Source organism: Loxodonta africana, chromosome 14, assembly GCF_030014295.1.
Source record: "Loxodonta africana isolate mLoxAfr1 chromosome 14, mLoxAfr1.hap2, whole genome shotgun sequence".
Taxonomy (NCBI): domain Eukaryota; kingdom Metazoa; phylum Chordata; class Mammalia; order Proboscidea; family Elephantidae; genus Loxodonta; species Loxodonta africana.
The window spans coordinates 38,967,356-38,994,334 of record NC_087355.1 but is presented as its reverse complement, the minus strand read 5'-3'; the positions used below and the strand labels follow the sequence as shown (position 1 = coordinate 38,994,334).

Sequence of the window (26,979 nt, the reverse complement as noted above, 5' to 3'; positions counted from 1 at the left end):
TAGAAAGAACCTTAAGCAGCAGGTGTGCTCTTTGACTCATGGTGACCCGATGTGTTACAGAGTAGAACTGTTCCATGGGGTTTTCCTGCCGTGGTCTTTACAGAAGCTCGTTGCCAGGCCTTTCTCCCATGGCACCACTGGATGGACTTAAACTCTTCATGAGTTGGAAAAAATTCAATGGCAGTGGGTTTTTTTGTTTGTTTTGTTGTATTGTGTTTTGGTACTGTTTGAATAGGTGGCTTGACAAAGTGGCCTTTGTGTCCTGGGATGTGCAGGCTCAAGCACTGAAAAATGTGGAGGGCTAAAGAAAAAGTGTGAAATACATTTCTTTAGCACACTGAGATTTGTGGTGCTAGACTATATAGGGTTTGAATTCGTTTCTGCCACTTAACTGTGTAACTTTGGCAAGTCACATAATCTATGAAAGTCTTAGCTTCTTAATCTGTAAAATGATGATAATAACAAAACCTAACTAATATGGTGAAGTCCCCGAGTGGTGCAAATGGTTCACGTGCTCAGCTGGAAATTCGAGTCCACCCAGAGACACCTTGGAAGAAATGCTTGATGATCTATTCCAAAAAATTAGCCATTGAAAGCCACAGTTCTACTCTGACACACATGGGGTCACCAAGAGTCCTAACTGACTTGATGTCAACTGGTGGCTAATATGGTAAGGAGTAAACAATCAAATACATGTAAAATACCTAGTACTCTACTCAACACACGGATCTTAACTGTTGTGTCTTCCAATTGCCTTTATAATACTTTGTAAATACTACTTTATTGCCTTTTAATTTTTTAAGTGTGGGAGCAGAATATTATGTACAACAAAAACTGTAAAGATCAGATCATATATGGAAGTAAATCAGACTTGCCATTAAATAAAACTCAGTAAAATATATCTGACACACATGTAAAATGCTACTCATAACAGCAACTGTGCATTGCATTGTATTTGTCCACAAGTGGTAAACAACTTAATAAATGACTTCTTTTTTTTATAGTTAAACTATATAAGACTCAGTTGGAGGAAAGCGTGTAGAGGAGGAAGCAAGCAATTATCATGATGCTTGCAGCACTAGGGGAGCAGCCAAGCATAGGTGAAGTATTGACGACAGAAATGGTGGACAAGTAGAACGGCAAAAAAAGGGTACCAAGTCCTTGAAGTACTGGAGGCTGGATAGAAGAGTAGTAGTAACTGAAAGAGTTGTGCAAAAATCCACCCAAGATTGGTTTCTCTCAGCTTCTATATTGTAGACCAAAGCTGTGATGTAACTCTTGCCTGGAGCTGAGCAGCCCAGGACTAAGATATCAACTCTGCCTTGGATGGGCTACCCAACTGAGCAAATTCCATGACCTCTGAGAATGTTATTCATGAAGGGAGAGTAATAAAGTATAGGTCATGATGTTTCAGTGACAAATTCAATGCCATATTCCTGGTTCTTAATAGGTGTTCAATAAGGAGTATTTTTGGCCTGTTATTTTTTTCAGACCTGTATACCAGATTTCTCTGGCAGTCTTGCAGGGGCCACCAGTGTCCCTGACCACCAAGGTGTTCATAGCCAGAGCATTGCCTTCTGCTTAGGTAGTGGCCCCCGCTTCAGAGAAATGCAAAGAAAGGAGTAGAGTAGGTACAACCAAGTCATCAGGTTTAACAGCCCAGAAAAAGCACACCAGGCAGGGAAATAGCTGATTACTACATAACAGATTACTCCAAAACTTAGGAACTTAAAACAACAAGCATTTATTATCTCACACAGTTGTGAGGATCAGACATTCAGGAGCAATTTAGCTGGATGGTTCTGGCTCCGGGTAGCAGATGAGATTGCAGTCAAATTATCTGCTGGGCTGCAGTCTCTCCAAAAGATTGTTTGCACACATGACAGCTGGCTTCCCCAGGGTGACTGATAGAAGAAAGAGAATGAGAGGAAAAGAAAAAACAGAAAAACAAGATGGAAGACAGAAGTCACACTATATTTTATGACCTACCCTTGGAAGCCACTTCTACCATATTCCACTATCTCAGCCAGATACAACTCTGATACAATGTGAGTGTGATTATCGGGAGGCAGGATTATTGGGAGACATCTTGGAGGCTGATTACCACATACCTTTTAGCTTCTCAATTTGTCAAACTATTTTGTATGCATAGTTCTGAAAGGGCTCAGGGTTGAAAAGGCCCGTCCCATCCTATCTACTAAGCACAAGGGACTTTTCCACTAATCAAAGATTCAGTGATGATTTCTGAATTTTATTACTAAACATGAATTTAATTATTTTAAATTTAATATTTAGACTTTAAAGTTATGAGTGTGTTCAAATTTCTTCTGTCAGTTATCCAACCTACAAGCGAATATTAAGGACTTTTATGGTGGCACAAAGAGGGGTCCCTGGGTGGCACAACTGTTTAAGCACTTGACTACTGCCTGAAAGGTTGGCATTTTGAACCCACCTAGTGCATCTCAGAAGACAGGCCTGGCAATCTTCTTCCAAAAGGCCACAGCCTTGCAAATCCTGTATAGCAGTCCTACTCTGCACACATGGATTCACCATGAGTTGGAGTTAACTCAATGGCAACTAACAACGACATGGTGGTGCAAACGGTTAAGCTTTCAACTACTAGCTGAAAGGTTGACAGTTCGAGCCCACCCAGAGACACCTTGGAAGACAGGCCTAGTGATCTGCTTCCAAAAGTTCACAGCCTTGAAAACCCTATGGTGGCGTTCTATTCTACGCTTATGGGGTCTCCGTGAATCAGAAATGATGGTAACTAACAACAGCAACAACAACAGCATGTATCAGAAGCTGCTAGGGTAATTATGGTATGCCTTAAAATAGCTGCCTTAAAATCCAGTTATGTGCCAGAAGTAAAGGATACAGAGAGAAAGAAAAGTTAAGGAAGGCTTCATAGAGGAGGTGGTTTTGAGTTTTGTTTTAAAGGACTAGTAAGATTTTTGCAAGACTGAAAAAGCAAGTTAAGAAATACATAGTAGAAAAAAAATAATCCTGGATTCCAGCAAGTTTTAAAAGATGACATACAAAATGATACCATCTTTATAACGCCCAAACTCCAGTAAAAACTATGATTTATTGAAACATACATATTTGTATAAAATATATACATATCCATAAAGAGGTAAACAAGGACATGAGAAATTCAAAACTCAGGTTAGTGGTTCCCTCTGGAGTGAATTGGAGAGTCAAATACATGGTATAAAATAGAAACCAGAAATAGATTCAGTGCTGCTGGTAACATTCTAGTGTTGAAGTGGGTTGATAGGATTATAAACGTTAAGATTACTCACAACATCTACTTAAAATTTTTGTGACTGGAATGTTATACACTAGTAAGCACATATATACACATATAATCATTTTTTAACATGTGGGATAGACCAACAGAGGGAACAACATGTGAAAATGCATGCAGGGTGAAAGAGCTTGGAATAAAATATAGAGACATAATTGTGACAATGATGTGATAAATAATGTGTTATCTTTCATATTATACAGTTCAGTATTCTGAAATTGTATTGGAGTATACAAAGGGAAGAAGATTAGAGATACAATTGAAAGCAACAGACTCAAAACTCCAAACCTTGCAAAAGGAGCAAGTACTATTTCTGTACTAAGAACTGGGAGGCTGATTTCTCCTTTGTTGCCTGCACAGTGATAAGATCTAGGCGTATTACAACTGAGAATTTTGAATAATGTGAATTAATGACAAGTTACAGGAGCAGTTATTATTTTCATGGTTAGGAAAAGGGTCTGGTACATTTTAATTGTCTAAAACCCATCATGTGCCAACAACTTTTGTTCCCAGTAGCATTCAAATCAGAGGGTAGCACTTTATTTAACAACTTATCCTTTTAAATTATTGTGAAGCTCCAAGTAAGGTTTAATTACATTATTGCCAATCATTTGAAGAATGGTAATTACTTGGTGCCCGTGGCCAGTATTTCGGATTAAAAGTGCTGTGGCATATGCAACAGGTCATAGGTTCAGATCCTGATCCTATTAATTTTCTAAAGCCTTACTTTGTTCCTTAGACAAGGAATCACTCCACACTTGGAAATGTTGCTTAGGAAAAACTTGATTGATCTGTAGAGAACAGGTACATAAAACTAAATGACTTCAGTGATTAATTCCTCTTACTAGCCGAAAAATTTTTAAAAAAGAAATTATTTGTGACTGAAAGACAGCTTTCCTGTGAAAAATTTGAGGTGATTTTAATAATTCAGCTAGGTCCAAAAGTTTAGTGATGGGTTAAAAGCAATATTCAGAATGAGAGAGTGAGTTTCTACACATTTATCTAGGCATAGGTTACCAGTTACCAGTTATTGTCAAGCTGATTCCTATGTGGTGACTCCATGTGCGTCAGAGTAGAATTGAGCTTCCTCAGGTTTTCAGTGGCTGATTTTTCAGAAGTAGATCACCAAGCCTTTCTCTGAAGTGCCTCTGGGTGATCTCGAACCTCCAGCCATTCAGTTACATCACGCATGCTAACCATTTGCACCACCCATGCACAGTGTATAAGGTACTTTTTTCTAGGAAAGAGGACAAGGAGGAAGATTATGAAGGTTGAATTTTCTTCACTTGAAGAATAAAAGGAAGACATATCCCTGTGAGGCCACATTGGGACTTTCTAACCAAGAAATTGTATCTGTTTTGTAGATAAGAGGCCAAGAGTCTCTGTGGGTATTTTTTGAATCAGCAGTGTCTTCTCACAGTTATGACTGTAATTCTTCATGGTAGAATTGACTGCCCACTCCTGAGTCTTCAGCTCTTGCTCTGACAGCCTTAATTCTTTTGGCCCTTTGGTTGCTTGATAGACTTTTGTTTCATAATTAGGTTTGCTCTTGGTGAAAATTTCCTTTCACTTTTAATCCATTGGTTGCATGTTCCAGACAAACTTGACCCATGTTTCTAGGTGTGAGCATGCTCAAAAACACTCATATGCCTGTCCTTGTACCACTTAACACATTATTTGGGGTTGGCAATAAGCCCTGTCAATATCAGATCTGCATCTCAAACAATGGTGTCTTTTTATTGGAAATCACAAATGTGTTCATTTTAGTGTTGATTAAAAAAAAAAAAAAAGCAAAAATGGCTCCTCTTGTGGTTTGCTCCATCTCAATGATTGGCATGTCATGGGATTGTTGCAAGATTTAAATGATAAAATGGAGATAAAAATACTCAAAATTCTCAGAGAAATATTAGTAGCTTTCAGTAAATGATAGTTACTACTTTATTATAAAACTTTATTATTATAGCTAATACATATTGTGGAGCCCTGATGACACAGTGGTTAAGAGCTCAGCTGCTAACCAAAAGGGTCAGCAGTGCTAATCTACCACTTCCTCTGTGGAAAACCTATGTCTTATAGGTCTGCCAAGAGTCAGAATTAACTCAATGGCAATGAGTTGTAATATGTATTATTTTTGTTTGTCTTGATCTTCACTTTTAAGCAATTTAAGAAGAGGAGAAAATAAGCTTTTTAAGGATGGAAACAGGATTTTTTCTTTCTTTTTAAACCTCATTGTTTCACTCTGGTATTTAGTGAGTTATTCTTCAAGAAACAGGTAGTCACCTGGAAGTATTGTTTAAATGACTCATTTGCCATGTGCTAGTGTCATACAAGGAGTCAATGCTCCATCATTTTCATTCCTCTATGACAGACTAGCCAGGAGTGGAAAAAATGTTAGCTATACTCCTGAATTTGGGGTATAAAACGTAGCCCTCTAGAGAGAATTATCATGGTGCATTACAAAAATGGTTGGGAAGTTTGTTTTGTTTTTTTTCTTAAAAAATGACTCAGGACAATTGCTTGAGATAATTTGTGTTCATAGCAAGACATCCATGTAAAACTTTACATTTTATGGTCAGTCATGTTAAACTTTTCACTTGGAAACATAAGTCACGTAAGCATAACTGCGGCATTTATTTGATCCTGCGTGGCTAAACTAAATTTTTAGAATTAACAAATACAAATGTAGGACTGCCTCTTTTTCTCATGAGCGTAGTGATGATGATTCAGGAGTGGACACCGTGTAGACGTCATCAGCAGGAATTTGATTGCACAAAGTCAGACCAAGTGTCCCTGTAGGGTTTGCATGATTCACTGTGCAAGTTTACCAGAGACAAAAGAGATGTTCATCTCAATGAGAAGCAGCTGCTCTGAGATAAATATATTTTGTTGAGATTACTTAAGAATTGATTAGAATTTATATTTATAAGCTTAGACTAGAACCTCCATTAGTAAGACTGCTATCCTATCTGTGGCTTTTATTTTACAATATTTTCCTATATTCTAGGCTAGTAGGAAATCAAAGCCTTAGTCTGGGAGTCAAAATAACCCAAGTTCTCATCATAGCTCTGAAAATACAAAGATTTGCCCCTCTTGACAAGAATTGTCACCTCTGTTCCTTAACTTACCCAAAATAAAGAATTTTATCTCTCCTATTATTTTTTACAGAGTTGTTGGTAGAATCATGTTGAATGTGATATGTTGCATATTAAGTGCTTAATAATTTGAAGACTATTTCAACAGCAGTAGTAGCAATGTCTGATGCTACTACTTTTTCTTCAACTTTTATGCTTTTTTCTTTTCTTCCATTTTCTTCTGTGACTTCATTATCCATACTTTTTTTTTTTTTAACATGCATATTGGATTTTGCCAAGTAGGAATGTCAATCTTCAAATCATGGTGATAGTTGAAGTAAAGTATTCCTTCTGTTTTTCTTTGTTTTTGATAATACCAAATTGTCGTTTTCAGCCTGTACTTGGATATTAGTTACAATATCTTCTTTTCTTCTTATTTACACAGGAAATGACTTATTTCTTGTAGCAGTTCATGAACTGGGACATGCTCTGGGATTGGAGCATTCCAATGACCCCACAGCCATCATGGCTCCATTTTACCAGTACATGGAAACTGACAACTTCAAACTACCTAATGATGATTTGCAGGGCATTCAGAAGATATACGGTAGGTAATTACTGTCAACCTTGAAAGCATCATGCTTAGTGAAATAAGTCAGTCACAAAAGGGCAAATATTTTATGATCCCACTTACATGAAATACCTAGAATAGGCAAGCATGTAGAGACCAAAGTTTGTTAGTGGTTAACAGAATGGGTGGGAAGGTGGAAGAAAGGAGGACTCAATACTTAGGGGACACTGAGCATCTCTTAAGAGTGATGGTTAAATTTGGGATTGGATAAGGGTGATAGTTGAGCAACATGATGAACGTAATTAATGTCACTGAACTGTACATGTGAAGATTTTTAGGATGTCAGATGTTTTGGTACATATATATGTATGTACCAAAAGAGAAAAGAAAAGAAAAAAAAAAATTCTGTTTGGTTAGCCCTACAGTGAAGTCCACAATTCCTGCTGTGTTTTCCTCTTCGAGATAGATGTTCTAAGTATATGTGAGAAGTAAAAACTGATAAAAACCTGGCCTGTTTGCAAAATTCTTCTATCAATAAATTTTGTTGGCAAAAGCCCCAGGTATCTTGATGTATACCTTATGGGAAAGCCTTAAACCTATAGTTATACTAATGATCTGATCAACTTTAGTATTTGAAATTCAGGTAAAATATGTAATAAGTTAATGTAACCAATGAAAACAGTGATAAATATAAGCCTTTAAAATAAGATGCTAAGTCTTTGGTACAAACTGGCAGATTGGCTCACTGCTTACGAGCTTTGATATGAGGTAGTTTGTAGATAAATCACTTTCAAGTTCCAGAAACTACCCTTGTGTGATGGTTAGAACAAAATGACCTCAAAAGCATATAATTACTGATTCAGAGTAAAAGTTAACAAATATGGGAGTGAAATTTAACAAATGGCTGAGTTTACTAACACATAGCTCAAAATAAAGGTGAATTCTAGTAGAGTAAAATTACTATCACTTAGTCAATGTGAATGCAAAGTAAGAGAAAAGGGGGAAAGATTATTTATTATACATATTTACTATGATCCTAACTCCCATAATACAACTGTTGACCTTTGTGAAGACATTGATTTCATCCATAATTATTAAGAATGTGATATTTATAATTTACATATTAGTGACTATGCTTTACTAAATTAATGAAGTGAAGCTTTCATTTTTATACTACAAAGACAAATATGTGCTATCTGTATGTTAATATCCAGTATCCGGAAGATGTCATTTGCATTTTTAAACAGCATAGTTTAAGTTCACTAATTTGGTTTGCATTCATTATTTTTTCAATTTAAATGTCTCAATGGTAAGCATTCTCTCAGGGTTAAAATGGATTTGAAAAAAAGGTCAATTTTTGTGCTGTTCTTTATGGTTGGGATACTGAGAAAAGAGAAATGTCTCTGACGCAAAGCTAAATAGCTCATATGTTGACTATGAGGGCATATTATCCTGTGCCTGAATGTGTGTCATCAGAAATTCCTCCTAAGTGGTTAACTGAAAGGAGGTTCTTTCTCATGACCTCATGAATTAGTAGTCTAGACTGAAGGTCTACAAAAGAATATTCTTTCCAAATCTAAACACTAAGTGAGAACAGATCTGTATTTCTGTTAAAAAGAATAAACCTCTTGAGGAAAGATGTTTAACATCTGTGCCAAATTACATGTGTAAACTTTGGCTTGATTTAGAAGCTTCTTTTTAGAAATGCTTCTTCACATTAATATTTTACCAGTGATATTTTAATCAATAGATGCTTTAGGTACAGGTATTCAAATAAAAGAGCTTTCCAGCAATTTGTGAAAAGATTTCATTAGAAGAAAATAATCAAAGTCAAGAAAAGGTTAAAAATGTAGTTGGAAACATAGGATAGAATAAACTTTGATTCGATGATATATATCTTTTAGAAATATTTGCATAGAATCATTGTTTATTGAAATCTGGGATTAGCTGTGGTTGAGTTTTACGTGAATGGTTCCAGGATTCATTTTCATTTATTTAGTATTTATATACCACCTACTTCCAAAAAAGATTTGAAAGGAGCTCTCTCTGTAAGGACTGTGGTGAAGCTATAAAAATATCATTAAAAATTAACAAAGAAAGCCTAGCTACTTGGATCCAGAATTGAGCATGCTAAGGACAATTTCAGATAGCCTGGGAATGATTTGTTTGGGTAGGATGGTTTGTTTTTTCACCAAATATATGATCTTAAAGACCTCTTAGCTCACTTAGTCTGTGCCCTCCACTGATGAGTGATTGTCCTCTGTAGAATATTTTCCAGCACTATTCCAGTTTTAAGTGAGCCAAGCACTGTCCTCATATTTTCAAAAGGTCCACCTGACAAGATTCCTCCACCTACAAGACCTCTACCAACAGTGCCCCCGCACCGCTCTATTCCCCCGGCTGACCCGAGGAAGAACGACCGGCCAAAACCTCCGAGGCCTCCTACCGGCAGACCTTCCTATCCTGGAGCCAAACCCAACATCTGTGATGGGAACTTTAACACTCTAGCTATTCTTCGCCGTGAGATGTTTGTTTTCAAGGTAGGAAGCTGTGATTTTTTTTTTTTTTTTTTTGCTAACGGTGGTAGATCAAATGTCTACTGTGTCGCTTTAGAAAACAAGTTCTCATTCTTTCTAACACTACCTTCCCAGCCCTCTCACAGAAGGTTCAAAAAAAGCATCTTAAAAAATAAACGTACAAACGGGCTTAAATGTCTAGCAGAAGATTGCAGTAATGTTCTATTTTGGGAACGCATTCATGTCAGCAAAAGCTAAAATGCCCAGAAATGCGAGAGTATGAAAGCGCTGCATGTTATGAAGAGGTAAAAAAAAACGTAATTTAAATCATGAATAGGAACTAATAGGGATGATTTGCTTGGGAGCTTAGGCACTTCCCCACCTACTGCAATTATTGTATCTTTGGTTTATACATCTTTAAGAAATCCCGTATAATTTCACTTGACAAAGCGTTGCTTTTTTTCTTTTAGGAAGAGTATTGATCATTTTGTTTGTGGTCTACTGGTAACCATTTGAGTCAATCTCCTCTATGAGATTATCGTTTTGAATTTAAATATTTCCAAATGTGTTGTTGTTTTCTTTAGTCAGGCATTTATATCTAATTTTTTTTTTTTAATTTATATACATTTTTTTTTTTTAAAGCTACAACCTAAAACTAGGCACATTACATGGAGTCATCTTTCTGAAAATGCTATGATAATTTTACATTTTACTAAATGTGCTTCCCAATGCCATTTTATTCTCAGATAATGACAATAATAAACAGCGTATCAAAGTAAGTGAATGTAGTTGCAATACTGAAAAATAATTTTGCACTCTCGATATTTGTAAACCCATCTTAAAGATTAATAAAGAAGCTAAGTTTGTATGGTGGCATTAAACATTAGAGTATTAAAATAGCCACATGGTACCACTATCATCCATTTAAAAATAAAATAATATGCTCTCATTTATGGTGGACATGAATCAATAAGTAATGAAATATTGTCCTATTATACAGAATGTCATTTCTACCGGAGGCTATGTTTTAAAAATACAGATTTCATATAATTTTTAGTAGACAAAGTATGCTATTTACTGTATTGGAAAATAAGATCTGGATTTGATATAATTTGCACAAGAGCATTATACTTTCCAGGAGAAATCAATGCTTTTGTTAAATACATGAAAAGAGTTTTGAATTATAAAAATGCCCTGCAATGCTTATTAGCTATCTCCCGTTCAGTTTTCAAGTAGGTTAATAAATTTAGATTCAACAAGAAAAAGTGTACTTAAATGTGTACATATATGTATATGTGTGTGTGCGTATGTGTGTATATATATACACATTTTTTATATACACACATATATGTACACATTTTTATATATATACATATAGCTGTAAAAATGGTATGGTGGCATCAGACCTGCTCTAACTTCACGATAGGGAAGGAGAATCACCGTCAGCATCAGCCCAAGGCTGATTCCTATGAGGTGGAGGTCAGGCATACCTCCTCTCTCCAACTGTTTTTACCAGTTCTGACACCAGTCAGCCCTCCCATGGCATTCTCTGCTTCTCTGCTGAGTTTGAAAATTCATGCAATGGCCACACAGAACTCACAGACTGTACTCACAATTATGGGGGTTATTAAAGAAGTAACAGGTTACAGTTCAGGATCAGGAACAACTTAGGATACAGCTCTTCAATCAGGACAACCTGCAGCAGGCCTCTTCCTCAGCCCCTTTTCCCCCTTGCCTCTGCCCTACTGCCTGGGCAAGTATTACAGAGCTCTTTAGCTTTGCCATTAATTGCTCGAAGGCACCCCACTCCACCAGGAAGCCTCATGCCCAAAAGCACTCAGCTGTCTTACCACGTGGGGGGTCAACATGCCCACTGTAGCTATCTCTCTCTCTGGGCTTTGAGGCCCACTGCACCATTTCGCACCAGTCTTGTGGTTCTGCTGCCACTCTTTCTCTGCAGCTACTTCTTGCCTACTCACTTCATCTCCAGCGTTACTTCTCTCTCCATCTCCCGGGTTTAGGAGGTTCTCAATGCAGTGACCCCAGGTCCAAAGGATATGATCCACTTCTGGCTCTTTTTATGACAGTAGTGAAGTACCCTCTTCACTTCTTGGGAATTGGCTCATTTTATTAAGCCTAGCCGAATGGCAACACTGACCAATCACCTACAAAGCTTCCTTATACTTTACTTACATAGCCCCACTTTTGCAAGGGTTGCATGCACCTTATTTGCATTATCAGTGGACTGTCTAATCCCCTTGGTGGACCACGAGCACCTTACTTGCATAGTTCCATCCAGTCATTTTGTGGTGGTCACAAGATCATGGCAAGACGGGCCAGGTGGTCACAAGATCTTGGCTAGAAGGACCATGTAACAGTAATTCAATACACCACTATATGTATATATAGATCATTATTCATTGTGGCAAATTCCACAGCAAATATAGAATGAAAACACAATATAGTCATTTGTTCTACAAGACACCAGATGATAGCTGAAGAATTTTCTTTTCACTCTGACTGAATTTTAACCTCACAACTTTGTACCTTTATGTCATACCGATATCACCAAAGTGTCAACCTTATCTTCTCACTTATATATCTTAGACTGGGTTCTCTAGAGGAGCAAAACCAGTGACGTGTATATATAAATATATGTAGAGAGATGTATTTCAGGAAATGGCTCACAAAGTTGTGGAGGCTAACAAATCCCAAATCTGTGAATCAGGTGGCAAGCTGGAGGCATTTCCTGACTCACGTGGTTGCAGGGGCTGATGAACCCAAAATCCGCAGGTCAGGCAGCAGTCTGCTGGCTCACATCCCAAGAACTGGAGGTCAGAGAATGACAAGGTGAATGCAGTATTGAATTCAGGGTCAAGAGTGAGCGAGCTTTGCTAGAACATCCATATATATTGGATGCACGCCACAGCCCCCAGGAAACTCCCCTCGTAACTGATTGGCTGCTCATATCAGATTACAAAATGGAGGATGATTACATAATATTTGCCAAACCACTGAGAATCGTGGCCTAGTCAGGTTGACACTTAACCTTAACTATCACACTGCAGAAATACAAAACGTGATGTGACATTTACTGTGGTCTATTCTCTTTGATTTATCCTGCCTAATTAGATTGCTGATCTCAGAGAAACAGGTATCTGTATATGTAATGATCAGTTTCACCAACTGCTTTGCTCTCCGCGTTGTGGGAGCTTAGTAAGTGCTGCTGACTGACAAAATGAGGTCCTACGATCACAGGTTCCTGGAATCAGGAATGGATAAAAAGTATATAGATCAACTTTCAAGTAGAATGCAAAAGTCACTATTTTCAATATCCAAACAAGTGTATAAAAAACATTAGTAAAACCTGCTCCTCTAAAATCCCATGTTATCATGGATTCCTTAAACAAAACTCTTTGTGAGACAGAGTTCCTAAAGTATGTCTGAATTCATTTTCTTTTTCATCAGTTTCTGCTCTCTTGCTAAGAATAAGTCCTGGTGAAGGTAACATCTTTTCATAGGTATTGTATACTTCTTAATCGCCACTTGCTTAAGGAAACCTAGTCATATAACTTCATAATTTTTATAACTATTTCATCTTTCACATAATGAATGTTTATGCCCAGGGTAGTTTGCAAAGCATTAAGAAGGTGTGAATAGAAGATAGCATCCTTGTCCTCATGGCTCATACTCCATAAGTGAACACAGACATGAAGATGCTTTTAACATACAAGAGTAGAAGGTACAACCTTGACACAAAGTGAAAGTACCAAGTCTGCTTGAGTAGAACAAGGAAACTTGTACTTAATTGTTCTAGAGGAAGTTTCTAGGAACATTAATGAAATGAGTATTTGGTACAATAAGTAGCTTGTGTATTGAGGGCAGGAAGAAAGACATGTTAACTCTAATGTTGTTGGAATTGTTGTTAGGTGCCATCAAATCAACTCCGACTCCTAGCTACCTTATCGGACAGAGTAGAACTGCCCCATAAGATTTTCTAGGTTGAAATATTCTGGGATAAAATCACCAGGTCTTTTCTTCCTTGGAGTTGCTGATGGGTTCAAACTTTTGACATTTCAGATAGCAGCCAAGCGCTTAGCCATTGCTCCACCAGGATTCCTTGTTAACTCTAATACAAAGTGATCAGTGATATAATGCAAATACATACCGCATTGAATGGAGACACAGAGCGTGATGGAATGATACCTGCTTTTAGTTAATAGCTACCATGAATTGGGTAACTGATAAGTGCTTCAATGTACACTAGGCATTTTATATCTATAGTCTCTACACCTTATAATAACACTGAAAGGTAGATTTCACCCTTTGTTTTACATGTAAGACAACTGAGAATCATAAAAGTTGAGTAGCTAGTCTAAGTTAGAAAGTTTTTAAGTGGTAGTCAGTAGTTGAACACAGGTCTGCTTGACTCCAAAATCCACGTCTTTCCCACTGAACTTTGCTCCCTGAAAAAGTCCAAAAAAGCTTCAAAAGAAAGGTGGATTTTAAACTATATTTTGAAAGAGTACATTCAAGAAATGTTAATTGAATCCCAGCTGTGATCCAGACACTGGTTTAGACACTGGATGTGTATCAGTGAACAAAGCAGACAAGGCTCTGGATTTTTGGAACTATATATTCTAGTTTTCAAGCTGGACAGGTGAGTGAGAGCACCTTACACAAAGGTTCCTCACCTCTTTGCCACAGAAGGATGTGAGCATGCATACACATGACAATAATGGGATTCTGTTTTTCTCTGTGAATGACTACTTGTCTCCTAATTTCTCCCTTTCTAGCTCCTTGGAAGCTCTAGGGGGCAGTTCTATTCTGTCCTATAGGGTCTCTATGATTTGGAATCGACTCGACGGCACTGGGTTTAGCTACTTTGTCTAGACTACCTTCTTCTCTAAGTGAATATAATTGCCTGCCTGAAATTACTCTCTGCCAGCCCACCTTGCACACTCCCACCTTCTAAACTTTTCTTTAATATAACCCATACCCATTGCCATCGAGTCGATTCCGACTCATAGCGACCCTATAGGACAGAGTAGAACTGCCCCATGGAGTTTCCAAGGAGCACCTGGCAGATTTGAACTGCAGACCTTTGGTTAGCAGCCCATAGCACTTAACCACTATACCACCGGGGATGAAAAATGACGTGTATATTCTTTAATGTACACATCATTTCTCATAGTTTGCTCCTTATTGACTTCAAGTATATTTTAAGATTACTCATTATTTGACTCACTCCAATTTATCTTGATTTTTTACTTCCCTTAATTAAAAACTCTCTATGTAAGCTATAGACAGGTCTTTTTGTCCCCTCAATCCTACCCATCTAACAGTGATTTTCACCTTAATTTTAATGTCTGAAGCTTCTTCTTAGGCCTCTGCTTGTCCATATCTTCCTCATCAATATTTTCCTAATGCCCCAACCCTCTCTGATAACTACTTTGGCTCAAAATCTGTTTCTTGTGATTTTTATATTTATTCTCTTAACATGCTATCAACTTCTGCCTTTTCCAATTATTTCTTATTGTAACATGTTCCAGAACTGTATTATAAACTTCCTCAAAGCAGAGATCGGTTCATGTGGGCTTCATAGAACTCAGTGACGAGGAATAGTATTCTCAATAAAATAATCAGTTCTGACTCATAGCGACCCTATAGGACAGAATTGAACTGCCCCATAAGGTTTTCAAGGAGGGGCTGGTGGACTTGAACTGCTCATCTTTTGGTTAGCAGCCAAGCTCGTTACCACCGTGCCATCAGGCTCCTCACACAATAATAGCCAACCAAAAGAACTGAAACCATTTTACTCTGGTATTTTGTATTTACTTGCTCAAAGATTTCCATGAGTATTATTAAATTCCATATGTATGGTCTTCAAGAAAAATATATGAAAATCTATATCTAAATGAAAGCTAATATCAGGTAATTTTTGTTTTCTTATGAGGAAGATACTTTTCTTTAAAAATAGGAGTTTCGGCATATATATATATATATATATGTATGTAGTAGGTGTCCTCTTAGGAATTTGATTTTCATTGAACTTTCTAGGCACTTAATTATTATTTAAAGTAAGTTTACCTACATATGTGCTTCTGTATGGGGAAAAATTATATATAAACCTCTTTCCTTATGCATGAGAAAGTGAAGCCTTCAATGCAGCTTCTAAATCTTTGGCGAAAGTAAACCAGCTAAAGCAAGGAAATGAAAATTGAAACAAAATGCAAAGAACAGAGAAACAGAATAGCAATAACAAAAGAAGTTTTGTCCTTACTTTAGAGACGGTGATTGTAAAGATGTTCCCTGAAGACTGTAAGCTATTTGTGTCATACCATGTTGTTGGGACTTAGCTGACAATAGCAAGATCTGATTGTTCACAGGAATACTCTCAAAATGTCTTTTGACTAGATAAAAACATTGAATATTTTATTTATTTTGTGGTATGAAAGAAAGCTAGAAGATATAATTAGCCAAAGTTACACAGAATATATTTCAATACACAGTGTTTTTCACTGTATATGAAAGACTGTAATGGTATCTATATTCTGCCTAAACCTGGGAACTGGAAGAGAAATTGTATCAAACACCTGAAGTTCTTTTAGTACAAAAAATAAAAAGACGGTTCCATTTGCTTACTGACTAGTTTTTTATACCAAGGGAACAAGAAAAGACCATTGTTCTACACTGGAGCTAGAAAGGATGGTTTTAAGAGGCAAGACTGTCATGGAATGGCATTCAGGGAAGTGTGATAATGAGTTTTCCCAATTAACATAGAAGGGCAGGGCTCAGGGCTCTGAGTAAGAAAAGCATTTCTTCATTTACCCCCCGCCAAAAAAAAAAAAGCCAAAATAGAAACCATTTGTTTCCTTTTTCTATTTATTTGTCACAAACTATTTGTTCTTAAATGTTACTGTCTTCACTTATGACCAGCTACTTTATTCTACTGAGAAATCATAGCACCAGGCATTTCCATAGAAACACAGTTTCCAGATTCTGCCCTCAGCAGCTCTAGGTTGACTTGCGTTGAAAGTGCAATATCTCATTAGCCAAGCTAAGTATAGGGTATGGCCTGATTGCAAGACAAGGTGGTGGTTTGTTTCATTAAAGGAGAGGTTTTATACCAAAAAAAGAGAGACAGAGACAGAAAAAGAGAGAGTGGCAGAGACTCAGAACTGAGGTGTTTATTGAAATATAGTTTAGAGGGGTAAGCTTTTCCCCTCAATTACATTTTCGTTCTCATCTATTCTATTCAGTTGCTTCTTATCTCTTGGTGTTTAATCCCAATTTATTTCTCATCCTATGCAAAATTTCTACCCTGGACCAAGAGTTACTCTTTTATATTAATTTCAAAATTTTTTTTCTTCCTTTGTTGCATATTCTTGTTTCAACTCTAGCATCCTTAAAATGTGGAACTGTATCTTTCTCACATCACTTATATAAATAAATCCACTCTGCCCAATTTATCACATCACACACACAGAACATTTTTGCTTTTTTTTTCCCCCAAGTGTATGTTGAACCTTTTTTGTATGAATAACAAAGAACACTTGGTATTTTTAAAAACACATTTTTCCCTGAAAATGCTTGAATTCTCCTAGATAAAGGGTAGTATATAAGTATTAAAATTAACTGAACGGTCAGAAATGATTCCTTTATGTTGAAGCCCACAAACCAGAGAACAATAATGGTCTGTTTCCATAGGAGAGGCTAGAGGGTTAAGTGTGGGAGTAATAAAGCAGCCACAGTAGAAACAATCATAAGGTCCAAATGGTGACTTCTCAACAAGTAGCATGGTCAGGATAAGAAGAAAACCCAAAATTTCAAAATCATTAGCCTGATCATATTTGATCAGCTTTGGAAGTTCTAAGATACACACCTATGGACTTAGAAAAGTGAAGCAAGGAAGCACCTGAAAACTATTTATATAAGTACCTGCTTAACCTCTCCACTCAGACATCAAAGTCAATATCCTCAAAATTGAGCTACTGATCTTCCTTCACAAACCTCTTCCTCCTGCCTCTCTATTCTCCATCCAAAATACTGGCAGCACCGTTCTTCCATTTCTTCAGGAAGAAACTTTGAAGTCTCTTAGCCTCATAGCCCAATGCAGTCCATCAGTATCACCTTTTCTCTACCTTCAAAATACATCCAGAATCCAGCCATCTCTCTCCCTGGCCACTGCTACCATCCTAGTCCAAAATACCATCACATCTCACCTTGAGTATTGGTTTTCCAGCTTCCTCCTTTGCCCCTACCCTTCAATCTATTTTCAGTACTAGATAGAGAATGATCCTGTAAAAACCGACATCAGATCATATCTCTGTTCTGCCGAAAACCGTTCAATATCTTTCCATCCAACCTTGTACAAAGTAAAAACCAGAGTTCTCATAGTGGTCGACAAGCCTCTGTGATAAGCCCGTTTTCCCTTTACCTCTCTGATCGAACCTTCTCTGTTGTTTACCTTTACTCATTCAACTCCAGCCGTACTTGCATCCCTGTTTTTTTCTTGAACTTGCCAGGCACTCCTACCTCAAGGACTTTGCAGATCTGTCCATCAGATTCTAAATATTCATTGCTCCTCCAGACTTCTGCGGCTGTATGTAAAGTAGCAGAATGTTATCTCCAATCTCTATTCCTATAAAGTCTGTCTGCTACTAAAGTCTACATGGGGATAGATACATGAGAGGTAACGACAATGTTTGCAGAGGCTCAGAAAAGTTGAATAACTGTGGGTTTTCTATACTTTGTGGTGTATTGTGACCCCCAAAGAATGGGCTGGATTTGTCTTTTACAACTGAAAAATTCTTTCTGAAATCTCATTTTAGAGGTGTAAGTCATTCCTGTTGCATAGTTGTGTGTCCTTGTTTACATCAGGATAGTGCAGTGCTTAAACACTTAGACGTTAGAAATTTTCTTGGAGTCAGATCCCACTTGCTAACAGTCTTGTGATCTCAGTATGGTCATAATACTAAGTTATAGTTCCAGGCCAGGACTATATCCGTCTTGTTCACTACTAGATTGCAGAAGTCCGAGCGGAGTGCCGTGAACATAGTGGCCAATATATATTTGTTAAATATCTCTGAGCTTATATTCTGCATCTGTATAATGGGCTAATAACTGTCGTGTTAGGTATATAGTAAGCTTAGAAAATCATAGCCTAGAAAATAATAGCTCTTATATAGCAAGATAGACTCGGCATTTTTAACTGCTTGTTATATTCATTAACTCAAATCCCCATTCTATTTGAACTTATATTTTAAAATAATTTTTAGCTGAATGAAGATCATAGAAAATGACTTTAAGACTTATGGTATAAGGGAAAGGAATGGCACGGTTTGTTATTATTGTTCACAGCACTTTACTCAATGAAATGATTTAAAATATTCTTTTGGAGAATCCAAAAAGTGTTTTACAAACAAACAAATGCTTAGGGAAATCATACAGCATGGGATAACCTGAAATTACCCTGAGTCATAGCGTCATTTCTGTGCTGCCAGGAAATGTTATCTGATAATATTAATGGTAAGTTCTAATTGAGGCTAGATTCAAATGAGACCAAAGGGAGCAATCACTAAGACAGTGTAAGCAGAGGATTAATTAAAATTTCTTTATACTACAGAATAATAGTCTTTCAAATAATTTAGGTAAACATTTTAGAAGCAGTTGGAATTGTGTGTAATACTGCATTTTAAATGGCAATTTTAATTGCTTTTTGCAATATTTGTATTCAATTATAGTTTAAGATTTCTCCTTGAAACCTTTAAATTCTTCTGTTGACATTTCCTGACTGCTTAACCATTAGGACAAGCTTATAAGTATCATTTAGCAGGAATGGATTCGTAGTCACCTAGGGTTCCAATTTCCTTTCCAGTTACTTATTTTGGGTGATTTTAAACATTTTGAGCTGTATATTTGGATACTTTTGTTGGATTCAGGAAAACTATTTTTATTAGCAACATAAAATAGACCATTTAATGCATGCTTACTTAGATGGTAACATATTTTAGAGATAAGATGAATTTTCTCATGTACATTTTATTTTTATACAAATTTAGAATATGGTCAGTGTAATTTTACATGATCATGCAAAAAATTGTCTGAAAATATATCTGCTGTAAGCCAGTGTGCAAAACCTTTCACCACACAGCAATGTCAGTCTTTGTGTTCTAGCATTAATGATAATCCAGATCTTTTCAGTATCAAAAATGTGTATTCTTCTGTTGCAGATATATCTGTTAGAATTTATCACTTTATATTGAGGTTTTTATATAGAAAGTATTCATATGCACAAGTCATGGTTCAGACCAGTTTTATGTTAATTCAAGATTTATATGCAAAATGTAGTTTCAAGATTTTACACTGAACATAAAAAACCCAAAAACCAAACCAAACCCATTGCCATTGAGTTGATTTCGACTCATAGTGACCCTATAGGGCAGAGTAGAGCTGCCCCATAGAGTTTCCAAGGAGCGGCTGGTGGATTTGAACTGCCGACTTTCTAAGTTAGCAGCCATAGCTCTTAACCGCTATGCTACCAGGGTTTCCACTGAAAATAAAGAGTAGTTTATTTTTTTTAAGTTTTGAAAATAACACTTTTCTGATTTTTCCCTCATATTTGTCTCTTGTGACTGTACCACTGTTGCCCGCTTATACTTCTATAAATCATCAATTAGATTTTATTCTTTCCATTCCCACTTTCAGTCAAGTATATCATGATTACTTTTGTGCTTTGTGGATTATGTGACATTTATCTAGGTCTTCAAAAGTGTCAGTTCTCTATACCAAAACCAAACCCATTGCCGCCCAGCTGATTGCTACTCATCGTGACCCTATAGAACAGAGTAGAACTGCCCCACAGGATTTGCAAGGAGTGGCTGGCGGATTCTAACTGCTGACCTTTTGGTGAACAGCCAAGCTCTTAACCACTGCACCGCCAGGGCTCCATATAAAAAATGTGCAATTTAAAAGATGAAAATAAATAAATGGAAAAAAATCACTGTGTGTTTGAAAGAAAAGAATTTTGTGGGAAAAAAATACATATATATATATATATATCCCATTGTTGTCAAGTCTATTCCAACTCATAGTGATCCTATAGAACAGAGTAGAACTGCCCCATAGGGTTGCCACAGAGCAGTTGGTGGATTCGAATTGCTGACCTTCTGATTAGCAACTGAGCTATATATAGATATATGTGTGTGTGTATGTGTTCCTTCTCCCCAAATTATTCCACAAATTAAAAACAATTGCAATAAAAATCCCAAAAGAAAACTTAAGTAATGGAAACATACTGTATTCTTGCATAAGAAGACTCAAAAAAATAAAAATGACATTTTTTAAATTAATCTATAGTTTTGATGAGAAATCAATTAAAAAGAGCACCTTATTCTTTAACTAGGTAATATATAGATTCATTTGGAAGAAATTAATATAAGAATAGCACCAAATATGCCCACTGGATTTCAAAAATTACTATTAAACAAATCTACTTAAAACAGGTTGATACTGAAAAATAACTAGACAGAACAAGAGAATAGAGTAAAAAGAAAAAAACATACAAAGATAGCTAAATAGTATCCAAGGTGAATCAGTTATTTAAATATAAAAACATTAAATCATAAATGTACTAGAAGAAAATTGGAAGAGATCTTATATGCCATGTTGAGAACTTGAGACTTAATCTTGCTTGTTTAACTGGACAACGGAGCAGGCTAGGTAGGCGTGCCTCAGTGGGAACAGAATGTAGGAGGCAGAGCTTATGACAAATATTAGGTAAAAGATGGTTCCTGGAAGGAAGAATTGGTAAGGGCAAGACAGCCCTGTTCCTAAATGTTTGGACTGAAGAAGAGTAGCAAAACAGAAACCTGGGGAGCGTGACAAAAAGCATCTCTAAGAATTGCAACTGTAGGAATAGGTGGCTTGACACTGAATCACAGAGGGCCAGAATTAGATCAAAAACAACAGCAGCAGCAAAGATGGGGCTTGCCTTCATGTGTCACCGGGAGGTGATTCTGTGAACAGATCAAAGAGGGTCAGACACAAGGAGATGTACTATGTAGAACTGGGTGGGAAGTACCAGGCCTTTCACGTACCAGATTATTGAGACTTCTGTGTAAAGAAGTTAGATTGTTTTCTCTTTCTCTGTACAAATATTTCTTTCTCAAATTTTATTCAGAAGAATGGTGCATCATATTCTTTATCTGGAGAATTAAGCGTTTAGTAGCCTCTGTTCTTTGCATCTCACCTAAAGCACCTGCTGTGTCTCTGTGTTCATGGTGCTGTGCTACTCACTTGTAAAGTGCAGGTTTTAGAACCAGGTACTGGTGAGATCATTAAGAAAACAAAGACTGCTTATACCCCTGAGCTGAAGGTCAAAGGAGCTGATGTCAGAGCTGGCCCTTCCTGTGCCACTGACACACATACCTCCTCTGTCACAATCCTGAAATCCCTTGGAATGGGGACAAGGTTTTCCAGCTGTCCACTGTATTTGCAGTTAATATTAGAAAGACAAATGCTGAAGTTTCATTGTTGACTTCTGGAACTTTTAAATGTCATGTTATCAGTTTTTAAAAATTTCTTTACTGTGCGTATATCAGTCTGGTTCCTATATTGCTCACAAAGAGACAAAGAATCAAATAAAATGTCTAAAATAAATTTTATGATCAGGAATTCTGAAGACCGTTGAAAAAATTACAGTGTTTACTATATGGGCAGCTCCCTTACCCCCATTTTGGGTATTTATGAAAGTTGTTTTTTTTTTTTTTTGGTCACAAATATATGGTGTAGGAATTAGTTAATAGAGGAAAATAAGAGAAATGGGTACTGATATAGTCATTTGAACATACTGGGGCATTCTTAATTAATTCCTCTGATGAATATGTATTGAGTCCTTGCTCTGTTTAAGAAAATATACAAGATAATAGAAGAGGAAAAGCCTAGATTTTGTATACCCGTGTGGTCAGGATTCCACTACTGAGCCTCAGTTTCTTCATCTGTAAGATGAGGATCCTTGTAACTACCTCAGTGCCACCGCTCTTAAAGAGCTAACAGCCTAGTAGAAAAATATAGCCATTAATCAACTAATCAGAAGAGAAGGAAAATTACATCTGTACTAAGTGCAAAGAAGTTAGATGGTACAATAAAAGCATATAGGTTTGTTTTGTTTTGTGTTTTGTTTTAAACCTGGTCATTAAGATTTAAAAAAAAAAAGTTACTGTCAAATCAGATCTGATCATGACAACCCCATGTGTTACAGAGTAGAACTGTGCTCCATAGGGCTTTCCTGGCTATGATCTTCATGGAAGTAGATCGCCAGACCTTTCTTTCACAGAGCTGCTGGGTAGCCAGCAACCTCTTCCTGTCCTACAGGGTTTCCAAGGAGCAGCTGATGGATTTGAACCGCCGAACTTTTGGTTAGCAGCCAAGCTTTTTAACCACGCGCCACCAGGGCCCCTTTAGGTTAGTAAAAAACCAAAACCAAACCTACTGCCATCAAGTTGATTCCATATCATAGTGACCTTATAGGACAGAATAGAACTGCCCCATAGAGTTTCCAAGGAGCAGCTAATGAATTTGAACTGCTGACTTTTTGGTTAGCAGCTGAAAGCTTAACTACTGGCACCACGAGGGCTCCCTTTAGGTTACTAGTCTAGTGCAAATCATTTGCACCACCCAGGGACCTTCCCTGAGATTCAAAAAAAAAAAAAAAAAACCATTACCGTCAAGTCGATTCTGACTCATAACGACCTTACAGGGCAGAGTTGAACTGCCTCATAGAGTTTCCAAGGAGCAGCTGGTAGATTCGAACTGCCAGCCTTTTGGTTAGCAGCCATAGCGCTTAACCACTGCACCAGGGTTTCCATAAGATCAGGAAAGGCTTTTATGACGAAGAGATGCTTAAATTGAAAATAAGCAGTCCATTCTTTTTTATAAGAGAAATAGCATACTCTGTTGAAAAGAAACCTGGACTAAGAATTGGGAGACATGAGGTTTAATGCTAGAATATTGTTAACTTGAGGAGGTTTCAGTCTTTGCACTGAAAATAGGGTGCGTGATAAGAGCTGTGTTACCCATCTCACGAGGCAAAATACGTGAAAGCATTTGAATGTTTCAAAGGAGCTGAACTAATGTGAGGCATTGTCATCATTGGCACAAACTTTAGGATACTTTTTTTTTTAATGTATGATACCTATATATCAGTTTTGTAATTCTAGATTTCATTAATGCTAAATTGGAGGCTTCAGCTGTCTTAAAAAGTAGACATTTCAAGTGAGTAAAGTGGACAAAATGATAGTTACTGTGAGTGATATGAAGCCTGGAAACGTGACATATTTTAATCAAGGTTGGGAATTAAAATTTTAGTCAAGTTCTGTCGTTCTTTGTCACTTGCTTTGGCTTTCATTTAAGGAATTCTCTTTTTCATAATGAATAAATTTTTTATATTCTTTTTAGAACCTATGCATAGATATTGAATATCGTGAACTGTGTTGTAAGTTAGATTTTATGATAATAGTTAATTATGGATATATCTCTTATTCTAGTGTTTCTAAGAAAAAATTGGTGTTATAATAGCAGAGAAATTAATTTTATTATAATTATGGTAATGAAACTCTTTGTAAAGAGCTTTATATAAGGAATCTGCATATTTGTTATACATGAACTGAGAGCAACATAGTGATCATATAATTCCATCGGCATAAAAAAAATTTTTCACATGGTGTCCACTTACAGACAACTATAGCTGTCCACTAGGAGAATTTTCCACTTATTTTGGTATTTCTTTGTATATTGGTAAAATTATTTTTCGTAATGTTATACTTGGATGCTTTCACACTTGTCAAAATCCAGCTGGTTCATGTGGATTCTGGACACTAAAGTTGTTGTCAACCTTGCTTTCCTCTTCTCAAAAGTCAATGAATGTTAAACATTTTCATCTAAGTGTTTGATTTTCCTTAATCTGTAATCACACACTTTTTCTTTGAAATAAATACTTACCATTATCCAAATTCCCCAGATTTCTTGACCTCAGTGACATATTCTTCAATTGAAAAGTTTTTGTTTTTGTTTTTGCGTATCTAAGAGATTTTTTTAAAAATGTTCTAGTTTATCATCTTTTCTCGTAGTAAGGCCTCCTTGAATCTGAATATAGTTTTGTAATTCTTTCACATGCTAACTTGTAGATTTCCTTATAATTGATTCTCATTTGCAAGTTGGAAAAGTGGAGGATCCTTTGTTCCAAACCACAATCTTTTACTTCCCAAATCCAAATAGAATACTTGAGTAACATGGACCTGTGTATAGAAAAGGTCCTTGACAAATTATTTACTGAGGATCAATATAAATCATAGTCAGATTTAACTCAAAAATGAATTATTTTTCCTCTCAGATAATCTAAACTGAAATCATAACACATTTTATGCCTGATTAAGTGTATCAAAACTCATGTCAGGAAAAACTAAAAGAGATAACTTTCCAGTATAAACCAAAAAAACCAAACCCACTGCTGTTGAGTCAGTTCTGACTCCTAGCGACCCTATAGGACAAAGTAGAACTGCCCCATAGTTTCCAGGGAGCACCTGGTGGATTTGAACTGCCAACCTCTTGGTTAGCAGCCGTAGCACTTAACCACTACGCCGCCAGGGTTTCCACTTTAACCCACCCAGTGCCGTTGACAATATAGACCTCCAATATTTAAAACAGCCATGTAAAGGGCACTGTTCTGTGTATATTCATACATAGAACTAGAACCAATATTAGGAAAACAGATTTTGTCTCAGTAATGTCTTCCCTCACACTGGAATTGTCACTGCAGAAGTCATAAACTCATATTTCAGAGATGGAAGGAAGATCTCTCTACTGGCCATAATAAAAAATATGATCACTTTCAGTGTTTTCAATGTTAGGATTTATAATGTCAGGATGTTTTCTCGTGTTTCCAATGATGGATGAGTCTGGCTGGGAACTTAAAAAAATTAAAACCTAAATACTCAAATAGCTCCATATTTAGACAATTCTTGCCTGAAGAGGGTGTGACTTCCACGTGAGGGTTGCATATTTTATGAATTCCATCAGCCTCCACATTGCCTGCTGGAAAGGCATCTCATCAATCTTCCTGACAGGAGCTGTTCCTGGATATAACACTCATCCCAGCAGTAAATTATATACCTAAGACCTCCGACAAAAGACCTAGAACTTAAATTCCTTGTTTTTTAAACGAGTTCCGTTTCTCTTGTTGATTTTTAAAACACCAAAAGACAAAACAAAAGTGGCAACAATCCTCTGAAGAATCTAGGCAGCAGGAAATGCAATCCTCAATTTTGTTGAAAAAATGTCATTGCTGTTGCCATGTGAATTTGAACTAAGAACATTGAAGTGCTGATTTTATTCTAATACAATGTGACCAAGTAAGACTTTTCTTAATGTTTTGCTTTTTTTTAGGCCATGATCTATTATCTAAAACTCTTGAGGCTGGCTAGTTTTATTTCAAAAATCAGATTTTTTATTTATATTTCCACAGAGTAATGTCCAGTTAAACGTTTATTCTACAATATCTCCATATAGGATGAAACCCATAATCCAACCTGTGGATAAAAAAAAAAATCTCTAAAACTCCTCTACCAAATAAGCTCGTGCCAAACCGAGGAAAGATTTTTTCTTTTTTCAAACTGTCAGGCTTTTAGAATTGTGGCTAGGGTACTATGTTGTTGTTGTTAGGTGCCGTCAAATCCATTTTCAACTCATATCAACCCCCTGTGACAGAGTGGAACTCCCCAACAGGGTTTTCTAAGCTATAGTCTTTACGGAAGCAGACAGCCAGGTCTTTTTCTCAAGGAGCCACAGAGTAGGTTCAGACCACCAACCTTTCAGGTAGCAGCGTAACCATTGTGCCACCTGGACTCCTCAAGGTACTACATAAACCCTGTTGCCGTGGAGTTGAATCCAAAACATAGCGATCCTAAAGGACAGAGTAGAACTGCCCTATAGGGTTTCCAAGGAGCGCCTGATGGATCCAAACTGCCAGACTTTTTATAGACCATATAATATGTCTTGTAACAACAACAACAACAAAAAATCAAACCTGTTGCCGTTGAGTCAATTCCGACTCATAGCAACCCTATAGGACAGAGTAGAACTGCCTCGTAGGGTTTCCAAGGAGCACCTGGTGGACTCGAACTGCCGGCCTTTTGGTTAGCAGCTATGGCACTTAACCACTGCACCACCAGGATTTCCATATATTGTAAAACATTGTAAAAATACATTTTGAGTATTTTCTCCCTTAGCAGTATTTTAAGGATAGCATTATTTAGTATTTCAAAAGTCAGTGAGATCCAAATAGTAAAAAGTTGTGTGCTTAAAGTTTGAACATGGCTTTCTTATTGCACTCTTATTTACCGCTGTATATTCAGTGCATGGCATAGTGCCTAGACCTTGGGGGTGAAAGTATGTATTTATTAAATGAATGAATTCTAGATAATCATTGATTTAGGAAGTCTTTTGAATGTT

At 36.8% G+C, this 26,979-nt stretch overlaps 1 protein-coding gene across 1 annotated transcript in view; it reads left to right on the top strand.

Moving 5' to 3' along the window:
• The window catches only part of MMP16 (matrix metallopeptidase 16), a 307,074-nt gene that overhangs the window by 217,080 nt on the left and 63,015 nt on the right, over positions 1 to 26,979 (top strand). Inside the window, exons 5-6 of the mRNA XM_003408378.4 lie at positions 6,827 to 6,988; positions 9,281 to 9,492. Of these exons, the coding sequence (XP_003408426.1) occupies positions 6,827 to 6,988; positions 9,281 to 9,492 (374 nt within the window). The remainder of the gene's footprint in view (positions 1 to 6,826; positions 6,989 to 9,280; positions 9,493 to 26,979) is intronic.